Source organism: Eucalyptus grandis, chromosome 5 (genome assembly GCF_016545825.1).
Source record: "Eucalyptus grandis isolate ANBG69807.140 chromosome 5, ASM1654582v1, whole genome shotgun sequence".
Lineage (NCBI taxonomy): Eukaryota > Viridiplantae > Streptophyta > Magnoliopsida > Myrtales > Myrtaceae > Eucalyptus > Eucalyptus grandis.
This window is the reverse complement of record NC_052616.1, coordinates 49429101-49442133: the sequence shown is the minus strand read 5'-3', so window position 1 is coordinate 49442133 and position 13033 is coordinate 49429101. Positions and strand designations below refer to the sequence as shown.

At 39.9% G+C, this 13033-nt stretch overlaps 2 protein-coding genes across 2 annotated transcripts; both read left to right on the top strand.

Annotated features, from left to right (window-relative positions):
- The first annotated feature begins 8545 nt into the window (after nt 1-8545).
- Nucleotides 8546-11403, top strand: LOC120293983 (acyl carrier protein 2, mitochondrial-like). Its single transcript, XM_039313819.1, has 2 exons — nt 8546-8725; nt 11227-11403. Exons 1-2 carry the CDS (start codon nt 8546-8548, stop codon nt 11401-11403), a joined length of 357 nt encoding a protein of 118 aa, XP_039169753.1.
- LOC108959615 (protein AGENET DOMAIN (AGD)-CONTAINING P1-like) lies at nt 8658-12764 on the top strand. Its single transcript, XM_039312449.1, has 3 exons — nt 8658-8725; nt 11227-11962; nt 12054-12764. The coding sequence occupies exons 2-3, from the start codon at nt 11936-11938 to the stop codon at nt 12639-12641; spliced, it is 615 nt and encodes a 204-aa protein (XP_039168383.1). The 5' UTR covers nt 8658-8725; nt 11227-11935; the 3' UTR covers nt 12642-12764.
- Nucleotides 12765-13033: the final 269 nt, after the last annotated feature.

Here is a 13033-nt window from a genome sequence, read left to right as displayed (position 1 = left end):
AAGATTTGAGGATGAGATGACATTTTTAATGGAGATTGTTTCAGTTGGACTATAATTAAGGAATTTCTCGAGAATCCTCCCGTTTTGGCGTGAACCAACTATAATTTAACTAGTCGGAGGAACTTACATTGACCCAGTCAGAATCCCTAGCAATTACCTCTCTCCCAAGCTTGCGAGTTGCGACGCTTTAGCTTTGCGCCCATGGCACAATTTGAGGGAAAATTACCAATAGATTCTTAAATTTATTGTACTTTTATCAATTTAGTCCTAAATTTTTTAATTTGACCAATTAAATTTTAAACCTTTAGATAATTTACCAATGTGGTCCATCTGACTAATTTTGATAAAAAAAATCACTGAAGTGGACGCTAGACATCCCAAGTAACATGATTAGCATTGATATGAATAATTTTTTTTTTTTATAAGTTATCAATAATTTTTTTAAATTTTATTTTCCTTTCTTTTTTTTACCTTTCTGTTTCCTTCCCTTTCTTTTTGCCAGTGGTCAGTGGAGCTTGTTATGGGCAAGAGCAAGTGCCGGTGAGGGTGAGCGTGAGCGCCACTGAGGACCCCTTCGCCAAATTTGGCCAGGCCAACCCTCATTGGGCCTTTCCTAGGCATGGACTAGTCTTGCAAAATTTGGTCAGGCCGATCCTTGCCAAGCGAGGTCAACTCTCACCACCTGATGGTTGGCGATCGACACAAAAAAGGGAAAGAAGTAGAAAAAAATTAGATAAATTACTTAAAAATTATAGAATTGGCTACGTTAGCATCAATTATACTGTGTAGGATGGTCAGCATTTATATTTTGGCAAATCATTAAAAGTGTTGGGTTTTTATTTTTATTTTTGGTAAAAAAAGAGTTAGGATTTAATTGGCCAAATTGAAAAATTTTACATTATTAGCACAAGTGCAACACATTTAGAACTTTTTGGGCAATTCGCCTGCCATTTGATATTCCATAATAAGAAAGGAAAAAGGGAGAAAAAGATAATAGATTGGAAATTAAATGGGCAGAGGAATATTGGCCACCGTAAAAATGACTTTTAGCAGCTTTTCTCTTCAATTGCAAGCCTAGAGCTTACCCACGGGTTGGGAAAATTCCAGGAAAAATTACAATAACAGTTATAAATATATTGTAATTTTTCCAATTTAGTCATAAACCTTTTTATTTTTTGTTAACTTAATTCTAAAATTTTTACAATTGTGTCAATTTAGTCCATTCGCCTAATTTTAGCCGACTATTCGGTCGACGCTAACGTGTATAATATTTTAATAATATTTTATTTTTATCTTATTTTTATTAATTTTTTTCTTATTTTCCTTTTTCATTCTTTTTTTTCTTCACTTCATCCTCCTTCCTCTAGCCGGTTGCCATTGCGCAACTTTGCACAACTCTGGTGAGGGCTGCGAATGGTTAGGCAAGGCTCGCCCTCACCAAATCTAGCGAGAGTTGAGCCTCACTAGCCATGATGATGCCTTACCTCACCCCGTTCGACAAGTGCCTTGCCAAAGCCCGGGGGGATGAAGCGTGACCTCATGCAGTCTCTGGGCTGCGCAAGCCTCACTAGCCATGGGGAAGTTGTGGCCTCGCCAAATCTGGCAGGGCCTCATCATCGCTAAGTGAGGCTCACCAATGCTAGTGCTCGGCAGGGACGAGCCTCGCTAGCACTCACCACTGCCGATTAGAGGAAAAAGGAAGGAGGAAGAAGGAGGGAAAAAAAAAAATCAAAAGTTCACTAAAACTTCCAAATAAAGATATGAAGTACATTCATTTTCTCAATTAAGGACTTGAAGTTGATCTTGTTTTAAATAAAGACTTGAAGTCCTTTTCGTTTCTAAAATAAAGGCCTAAAGTGAATATTATTTAAATAAAAGTCTAAAGTAGCAATGCTAGTGTCACACCTCAAATCCTACAGGGATGGAAATGACACAACCATCCTTACACTCGAAATATATAACCTCGAACCACCACAATCCAACTTCAAAAGGTCCTATGATAATGCTCTTCCTCTAATGGCCACCAAGTGAGGAACTTGAAAAGATTGGGAAAGAGAGAAGTGAGCAACCACAGCTCAATACATAGTACATATCTTATAAGTAGATCAAGCCTCCACCTTACACATTTAGAACTCAAAGATGTGACTCACTTATATCAATCCAATTTTACAAATTGCAAGAATAAAATGAATTATTTAATATTTCAAACTAGCTATATCAATAGCATAATTTCCCATTTGTCCATAATATCAAAACAAGTATCACTGGTTCGGTTCAAAAATTGAACTTGTCATATTCCATGTCAATGATTCATTCCATTAATCAAACTCGTATCACACAACAATGGTCTATCCCACCGATAAATCTCATAGCACATCACATCTTAAGGACCTAGAGATGACTCCCTCGAGACTACGTTATCGTGTAGTACTTAGCCCTTAAGTAATACAAGGCCCTATAGGTGGCTTCCACAAAGTTACGTTTTCATGTAGCACTTAATCCTTGACTAACTTATATCAATAGTAAATGCTCTAGAGGTGGCTGCCATGAAATTATATTATCATATAACACTTAGTTCTTTACCAGTCTACATCACAATTAGCTTCACAAACCAAAACTTAACTTTTCATCAATCAATTCTCTACAAAACCAATTTAGAATCCATATCATAAATCTCGTTCACATATTGAATTAGATATATTTTACAAACCATACTCAAATCAACACAAATCTTTCACGAAAGCATCCCACAAACCCAAAATATATCCTCTCTCCCAACTCTGTTCATCAGGCATTCACAATTTATTTCTCACCCCATTTCAAATTTCATATCTTAAAGAACCCATTCCACAAATCAGTTCACAACTTTCATGACACCTTCCATAACACATTTCTCAAACCTTTCTCAAATGAATAAAGACTAGTAAATGCACAATCTGAAGTTATGCATCAAATATGCTATGATAGTACTTTTACCTTTTAGCCACTTCACAATGTACACATAATATACCTCAAACTTTTCATTTTTAAAATATGAGTTTACAAATTAAAAGGAGAGATAGCACTACTCGCTTGGATATGCCCCAAACCAAATAATAAGGCTCACTTGAATCAACGAACTCGCAATCCTATCATAAGCGAGAAATAGCATCAAAACCAAGTAAAACACTGTCTCAACTACTGCTCGAATAAACTAAGCTTAACCACTAACAAAATAACTCTAACGCCCTAACAAATCTTATATCCAAAGTGATTAATCAAAGTGTTCGCAATGTGAAGCTTGAGCTTGAAACTTGGTCACGCCATAACTCTTTCGACCGAACTTCGTTTCAAATGCATTTACAGTCAATAGAAAGCCATTTCAACATATTACAAGAACCTCAAGTTAGCCAATCCAAAATCAAGCTAGAAATCAACGAAATACAACCTTGAAATTGCTAGGCGCGCACTGTTCATCACGCACAGGAAACTTCAAAATTTTGTGTTGAGCAAACTATAAACTTAAATTAAGATTTGTAAAATCCCACGACTCTACAATAGCCAAGACTACCACAAAAATCGTAGCTCCAAAAACTCCTTAATGAAACCTCGAAACTCAAAATCAACTTAACCTCGAATTTGTGCCCTAACTTTGAAAACTACTTCAATTGGACGAATGAGGGCACGTGAGAACTTACTGAGCATTGTGATATGTAGTTGAGTTGGCTCGACAAGGTGTCCATGCGTGTACATGCAAGGCCCTTTCTCTTTCTCTTTTCTTCTTCTTCTTTTCTTTCCTCTCTTTCTGATTGTTTCTTGCGCCAGCTCTCGGACTCTCTTTTATTTTGAGCCGAGCGTCTCCCCCTTTCAATCGTTGATTGAGTATTCTTCCTTTTCTTTTTCTCTCTATTTATTTTTTGGCACTTTTCTGCAGGCCCTCAACATTTGAAAAGTCAACATATTACAGTTAGTCTTAAATAAGGACCTAACTTCACCGGCTGGTTAATGGCATTTCCGTCCTTTATATTTTTTTTTCCTTCCTTTTTTCCTTTTTTTTTTCCATAAAAAACTCAAAGAAGAACACAAAAGGCTAAAACTTGAAAAATAAAAAATAAAAGACAAATATAAAGGAAAACCCATCACCAGCCCTCTCGGTTGTGGCCGCCGCCCCATCATTAGTGGGGCATTAGCCATAGGTGGGGAGCCCTCCTATATGTATTTTTTTCTTTTTTTTTTTTTGTGAAGAAAATAGGAGAAGGAAAAAAAAAAGAAAGAAAATAAAAAAGTAAATGAAAAAAATGCCCTTGATATGCTAGTGAGGTCAAGTCCTTCATTAAGACTAACATGGTCACTTTACACCCTTACTTGAAATAAGGTTTATTTCAAGTTCTTATTTGAGAAAATGATAGCACTTTGTACCTTTATTTGAAACAAAATTTACTTCGCTCCCTTATTTGAGAAATTGATGGCACTTTATGCTCTTATTTAGAATTTTCCAACGTGGGTTCAATATGTAGCTATATAATTTCTCTTATCAAAATATATATACATGTACATGTACGTATATTTATGCGCATGTACGTAAGCTTGTATGCTTATGTGGGTTCAATATGTAGCTATATAATTTCTCTTATCAAAAAAAAATATATATATATATATATATATATATATATATGTACATGTACATATATTTATGCGCATGTACGTAAGCTTGTATGCTTATGTAGATACCCTAGAGCAATAATCTATACTTTTATTCTTATGGGAAAACATGGTAAAGAATTAATGGTAAGCTGTTGCCTCCTACTCCCTTTCTCTCGGATAAGGCTACCTTTAGGGGATTTGGTAACACTCATAGCTATTGATCGTGGCAGATTATGTATGAAGAGAAACGAATCTTTTTTTTTTTTAAAGGATTGAAGTGAATAAATATTAGATATATGTGTAATGGGTAGCTATCACTAGTAGACATTTACCCGTCAAATGGGTGAATTGGGTTGGATCGCAATAGTTCGATCGAAATTGACTCATTTTTATACAATATAATTTCAGCGACTCATACCTGACCTGACCTGTATTATCAAAACACATCCATATTTATCCTAAGTTATGAAAACATCTACTCACCCATTTAACCCAATTTGAGCTCGTCACATGAGTCTATCAAATGGATAATATTTTATATTAAAAAATAAAATAAAAAGTTATCACTAATTGTCACTTGCCCATCCAACTCAGCCAATGCAGTCTAAAGGTGTGTAAAAGTGCACAAATGCACAGTGAATTTACTTCTGAAAATCGAAGGGGTGAGAGTATGATGACGTTTTAACGTTCATGTCTTAATGAAGAGGAGCCCTTCTGACCATTACCTTGAAAAAAAAAAAAATATCTAATGAAGCTATTCTCTTATAATTGGGATGATAATTGGGTCCTATGTGATATTTGTGTTTAGTTGTAAGATTTAGAGCCAATTACTCGCTTCGTCTATTTGATTGGTCCATATATACTAAGAAATATATGTTTAGGTTTAACAATTGCCACAGATAAATATTACTTGAAAACAAACGAAATTAGAAAGAAAAAAGACTACCAATGCGCACATAACATGGAATTAAAAAAAAAAAAAAAAAAAGACAATATTACAACCACTCTTTTTTATTATATATGAATGTCGCGACCAAATTTTCGGGTGATCCACTTAAGGTTTGGCTAATAGATTACTAAGCCTCAACTTAGCTCGAGCTCTCCCAAGCTTATACCAATTCACAATTTAGGTTCAAATTTCTTAACATGCAAATAGATTTTATCTGGGAGTCGCCACTAATCAGTTTATGGTAGGTCGATTAGACACCTAAGTAAAATAATAGAAGAATTATTTTACTCCTACGAACCAGAGATTTTGGGTACGGAGACTTGGTTACACTACTTCTCTAATGCCTTTTCGATACCATTTCTTTTTATTTTTAAAAATGTTATTTGCAAGCAGCTTGAATTGATTTTAATTTACTTCCCTAACAGATGATCATGTGGGTGTATAAACCACCAATTTAACACCCATATAAAGCAGTGAATAAATTGCAAAACTTATCTCAGCACAACGAAATCATCTACAATGTTAGATCATAATTCATATCAACAATCTTAGATATGATTTCTAATTAATATGCAATTTCTTTTTTGTTTTCACTTATTTAACAAAAATCATGCTTTATGCAATGCGTGCTATTACATAGTTGTATAGCCTAAACTATATGACATGAGTAAAGTAATTTTTTTGTTTTTATTCATGAAATTCAAAAGTAAAGAAATGCAATAATTAAATGTGCAATCTATATTAACCAAATGACCTAATTCTAATGACGGGCAATTTCTAATTAAATGAATCTAGCAACAATTACTAAATGACGTGCTTTTCATGAACCTAATTCTATCTGACATGTGCATGATTTTTTTGTATTTTTTAATGAAAAATTCGTAATTAAAATCACTAAAAATAAAAATCTAACTAAAGTGAACTATTATCTATTCTAGATACCTTCTAAACATGCATTTTAAAAAAACTAACCTATCATGCAATCAATTCTAATCTACATGGAATGCAAATGCAATTTTATTTTTGTATTTTCGGGATAAATAGAACAATTAAAAGATAAAAACCAAATAATCCATGGTTATCAAAAATGATATCTATCATTCGAATTGAAATTCAAACTTGTTTACTTCGCTAATAAAATCAATTTTCTAATAAAATCGATAAATTGATCTTAAACCTTAAAGATCAAGATATCGATTTTATTCCCACGTAATTAATTATTTTATCTAAAGCATTGTAGATAAAATAAAAATTCGTATACGGTTGCAAATCGAAGCGAAACATCGGGAATTTCAATCGTGCAGCGAAAATATTTCAAACAAAGAGGCAAAACATGAACAACTAAAATAAGATAAAATAACTCTACCTAATAAATTAAATCAACCTAATAAAATAAATCTCTACCTAATATTGAAATTTTTCAAAAATCCAATCGGTAGAATGGACGCGGCACGGCTCAAGGCGCAATGTGGCGGTGGGTCACCATGGGTGTTGGACACGGTCATTGGAGGTCCCGGCGAGGGCGGACCCGCACGCGCGAAGGAAAAATAAATAGCGGGCGCACGGCAAGCAGCGAGCTGCTGTGGTGACGTTACTCGGAGAGGACGCGTCGAGCGGCCCCCGGGCGAGGCGCGCGGCGGCGAGTGTCGGCGACGGCTGTAGCGAGAAGCGAGTCGTTGGGCTGCTGCGGCGGTTGTTGGAGGCGCGCGGTAGTGGCGAGCGAGCAAGCGAGTCGTGGGCCGGCGCGGTGGCAGGCTCTTTGCCGGGTGCGGAGTATGGATTCGAGCAGGGGTGTCGCGCAGCCGGCGTCGAGCGAGGTGGTGGCAGCCGTGGGCGGAGGGAGCTACCGTTGATCGGAAGGCGGCAGCAGCAGCGGCGAATCCGGGCACTTGCACTCGGGCTGCTGCAGCTTCGGTGGCGTGGCGAGATCGAGGAGGCGGGTCGCGGCGGAATCGGCGCGCATCCGGCGGTTCGTGGAAGAAGCGTAGCAGAACAAGGCGGCTCGGGCGCTGGGCTGGCTGAGGCGGATCACCGGCGAAGGAGGGGCGGCGTTGCTGCCCGGAGACCGGCGGGCGGATCGGTGGTGCGGATACGCAGCAAAAGAACCCCTTGCGAAGATGAAAAGTAGGGGTCTTGTCAATTGTGTTTTTTTCTTTTCTATTTTCCCCTCGCTTTCCTCTCTCTCTCTGTTAGCACGTCCCCCTCACGAGAAAATATTGGGTAGGTTTTACCCTCCACGTAGGCGGTGGATAAGACCACTCAGGAGTCGACACGTGGCTCCACGTAGGCAACGGCAAAATATTGGGTAGGTTTTACCCTTCACGTAGGCGGTGGGTAAGACCACTCAGGAGTCGACACATGGCTCCACGTAGGCAACGGCGTCAGAGGTTCAAAATTTGCGCGCGCCGCTCCTGGGGCCCACCCTCTGACGCTCTCTCTCCTCTGCTCGCCTCTGCGACCGTGTCTCGTCCTCTCTCTCCTCTTTCTCTCTCCCCGTTCTCCGTTCCGTTGCGGGGGAAGAACAAAAATCAAACCTTGTGCTTCCATTTGCTCTTCCCCTCCTCTGCTCTCTCTCCCCGTTCTCATCGACGCTCCTCCGCACGAAGCCGACGCCCTTTCCACCTCCGCCGGTTGCCTCCGTCGCTCCCGACTTCGACGCTGACGCCGACGCAGCCTCCACCTCCGCCCCCGAACCCGAGTCGGGCGTCGACGCCTCTTTGCCGGTTGCCTCCGTCGCCCCGATTCCGATGCGGACGCCGACGCCGACGCCGACGCCTCCGCCCCCGAACCCGAGTCGGACGCCGACGCCTCTCCGCCCGTTGCCTCCGTCGCCCCGATTCCGACGCCGACGCCGACGCCGACACGCCTCCGCCTCCGCCCCAACCCGAGTCGGACGCCGACGCCTCTCCGCGGTTGCCTCCCGTCGCCCCCGATTTCGACGCCCCTCCGCCTCCGCCTTTGCCCCCGACGCCGATGCCCCTCCATCTCCGCCGACGCTCCACAGGTTGCCTCCGTGCCCTCGACTCCGACGCCGACACCCCTCCGCCTCCGCCTCCGCCCCGGACGCCGTTGCCGATGCCCTTCTGCCTCCGCCCCCAGGCCCCTCCCCTTCCTCTCCTCCGTCGCCAACTCCGTCACGTCTCACTGTTCCAGGTGAGTGCCGCTTCCGATTCCTTTCTCCGCTCACTCGCTTGCGATCGACCAGCCTGAAAGTGAATGTGCTTTCCCGGGAGATTCGAACTCTCTATCGAGTGAACATACCTCGAGGTGTCGGCGGAGGTTTGTGCTGCTTGGTGCGCAATGTTTGAAAGAGCGGTGGCGGCTTTAGGTTCAGACTATGCCCTGCATTTTGTTTTTTGAAAATTTAGTGTGGACTTAGGAATGCTTGTGAAATTTGAATCCGTGACGGCAGCTGTAATGTATGATGTCTTGTGCCGACTTGATTGGGCTTGAATGGCGATTTCGATATTAGGCCTATGTTAGCATCGGGCAGTGACTGAAATCTGAAATCGTACATGAGCTTGTCTATTGTAGTTGCTGCCAAAATGTTCGCATGAGATTGTGAGGAACCTATCTGTTGTTCACGCTTGCTTGATGTTTAAGGCATGTAATGAGATGCCGATGAGAAGTGTCAGAATCGAGTGTTAAGTCATCTCGTCCCTTTGCCTTCGGTCTTTTATTTAGTGCTGATTAAACAATGATGAACTTGGAGAAGATGAAAGATGTTCGGGGAATCGAGTTAGCTGTTTCGATGTGCACATGCATGTATGGACGTGAGTGTTTCCATGTGTTTTGGGCAAGCAGTCAGCAACTTCTTGCTTTTTGATGGTTTTGGGCAAATATTCTGGACAGAGAAGTGGTTTTTGATAGGGCGCGGCAGTACATACTATTACTTTAGTATTGTTTCAGATATGGAGCTTTAACTTAATCTTGGAAAGTTGCTCGAATGGAATATTTGATATTCCTCAATGCTTAGAATATGCCACTGCTTATCTTTGACTCTACTTGAGTGGGGACCTGAATGATGAGTCCAGGTGGGCTTCAGGAGTTTAGATAAAAAGTGGTATTGGCATTCAAAATGAAAATGGCACTCGTGTAGCTACCTCGATCTAACTATTAGCCTGATTGGGTGCTCTTTCTTGTATTTCTTATAAATTGATTTGATTTATCTACTTGCTTATATATTTAGGATCCTTAAAGTTTCCACTGAAAAATTGTGTCATCGTTTTGATGAAGAGATACCTGAAAGTGCTAGGCAACCTTCAGTCTACCCTAGGAATTTTGTAGAGTTTTGCTCATACAAGGCAATGAATGCGGCAACAAAATCTCCGATTCCTCTTCGCCCGATGTAGCATGAGTAATAGGTAGAGATGGTTGGTGACAAAGCTGGAGGCATTTGTTCATCTAGTTTTATTAAGTGATTGTTTGTTTCTCATGTGGAATTTAGTCCCAATGTCTCTCATTATTAGCCCATGCATATTAGTAGTAGGATTATGTCATTTTACTCATAAATGATAATGATTGGGATATTTTATTCCCTTAGAATATATAGTTAATTAGTGTAGGTGTCAAACAAGATGGGCTAAATATTGTAAGTTTAGTTTTCTTAGAACTTTTTAATAAATTGGATATTCCATCTTGACAATCACATTGGACAATTGGATATTCCATCTTGACAATCATATTTTATTCCCTTTATTATGTTGAATGTCCAGCAATTGAAAAGATCACCTGTTTTTCCTGCTCCTTGGAGATGGCATTTTGTTAAAAATTGCCCTGCTTTTTTATATAAAATCTATCAGTAAAGTCAAATATATTTTTATACTTACACACAGTATACAAGAGAAACTACAGAAAGAACTAAAATGAGGAAGAGGAAAGAACCTAAATATCAAATGTATAACAAGTTGGACTGAATGTCCTTTAAACTACATTAGTACAGATGGATGCTTATGGGAATTTTTAATAAGACCAATTCTGATGGATAATCCTTTGTATTTCCAAGGGCAATAGGTGTATATTGTCCTTGAAAGATGTTGGAGTTCCACTGAAAACGCAAAGATCAGCTTTTTGCCATCAAATTCTGAAGTATGTCTGATTACTTTCTGAAAAGGATTTACACACTACATTTAAAGAGCCTTTGATTGATTCGGTTGCAATTGGCTTTCTAATTTCTTTTGTCATAACTCTATTTTCGGTGAATCTTAGTTGATTTTCATCTTTCAATTGTCATGTACTACTGCTGAGGATATGTATTTGTTATGTCTCTTTCTTTCCCCTCCCTATTGCTTTATGCTCATATTTTCTCAGTTCCTTGAGTGCTTGGTCAGTTTCTTTTTTGTCACTATATTTGCTTCCCAATATATCTCACTCGTTGATGGAGTTTGAGCACACTATGAAGGTGAAGTTACTCATTTGCATCCTCTTATTAAAGAGGTCCTGTGCTTGATTGCTATCTTCCTCTTCTCCATACGAAACTGTTGTTTTGGGGCACCAAAAGGGTGCCGAAGCTTAAATGGAAAATAATGTATAAAATAAGTGTTGGTTGTATGTAGAACATCTTGCTCTTCCAATCTCGTGTGATGATTAAATGAAAGAATGACATTGCAAATTGGCAAGGATTTCATAAGACGGGTTTCTCTCTGTTTTTGCAGGTGACTCCTGATGTGCATTTCCAAAATGATTTGGGTCTAGATAGCTTGGACAACGTAGAGATTGTAATGGCACTGGAAGAAGAATTTAAGCTTGAAATCTCAGATTTGGAAGCTGATAAAATTGACTCCTGTCGTCTTGCTATTGAGTACATCTACAACCATCCTATGGCTGGTTAATTCGAGCTCATGCATCTTTTGACTATCCTGTATTGTGTGGACAATGAGCTGCTCAGCCTCCTCTTTGGTTGCTTTGTCTTGAGTGTGAAGCAGAGGATGGAAAATAATCTCAACTTTTGTGATAAAAGATAGACTAGCTGATGGGAGTCGTCTGGAACATATGACAAAAGACAGCAATGACATCTTGAACTTGTGGGCAAAAAATTTGGGAAAGCTACTTGATTTTGTTGAGAAAAGTTGCAACTGAATGCACAAGGAAACTATGGCTCGTATTGCTGTCTTGAGAGCTTGAAGATGTTCTTAGTTGAATGGATGACCTCTCTCCCCTTGAGCCTCCCCCCCCCTCCCCCCCAAAAGAAGAAGAAGAAGAAGAAGAAAGCTAAATAATGCTGTTTCACATGGTGGTCTGAAGTGGGACAAAAAATGTTCATAGAACTCTCGCATAGCTGGCTTCAATTTAATTGCATATTTTGCACAGGGGACCAGATTTGGGACTCCATTGGCATTAGCCAGCACATGCTGGCAAGTTGTTATGTATCTTTGGTGGCTGAATGACTCCGTATGCTCAGTTAGACCCAGCATTGAGTATATTTTATATTTTTGCCATCTTTCTTCTAATGCATTTGTAGTTCTTGAAAATTGACTTGCAGGAGAAGTCATCTACGATGGAGTTAAAGCCTCACAAGATAAAATTCAAGATAAGACTTGATAAAGGGACATCATTGCCACCCCCTGAGTTTGGAAAGGGTAAAACTGTGGAGGTCGGCAGTGATGAAAAAGGTTATGAGGGTTCTTGGTTTTCCGCAATTGTCATCGACTATATAGGTCTGGTCGAATACCTAACCTTGAAAACAGATGACAAAACTGAACCTTTGAGGGAAGAAGCATATTCACGGTATATCAGGCCCTACCCTCCTCATCTTCCAGCCAGGCGTTTCAAGCAACTCGGCAAAGTTGATGCTTGGTACAATGACGGATGGTGGGTTGGTGTAATTTCCAAAGTTCTAAAAGGCTCTTCGTATGTTGTCTACTTCAGCACATCCAATGAAGAACTAAATTTCAATGAGTCTAATCTGAGGCTTCACCATGACTGGAGTGACGGCAAGTGGGTCATTGCTTCCTGGGTAGGAACTACGGTTGGTGCTAATTTTGTGATGAATTGTTTTGGTGGAGTTCTATCATTCAGGTTCATGCTTTTGTTTCATTCCTGGCCGAACGTCCCCCCTGCCTTGTTGTGATTTTGATTGGTTGCATAGAGAATGCTATACATAAGGAGTTCTTGATGGTGTCAAATTTGTGATTTCGCAAGTTTAGAGGAACACTTAATCAGTCAAACCATATTTCAATTACTTTGATGCAAATTGGTGCTAATCAATGACGTCTGATGAACTAGAGAGTGTTTCACATGACAGTTGTACTATGTTTTCCCGATCTGAGTTTGTAACTCTTTGAATTCAAAGACCAGATTCCTTTCTTTAATTGTAACACCTAATCGGTTGCTTAAAAAGATTGACTTGTCATTTCGTCCCCACTCAGTCATGCTAGTGATGCCGAACCGCCAGACATCTGTCTAGGAAAATCTCGGCCCTCAAGAGATTTAGGTCAGTTCATCAGGACGTCCAATATGAGT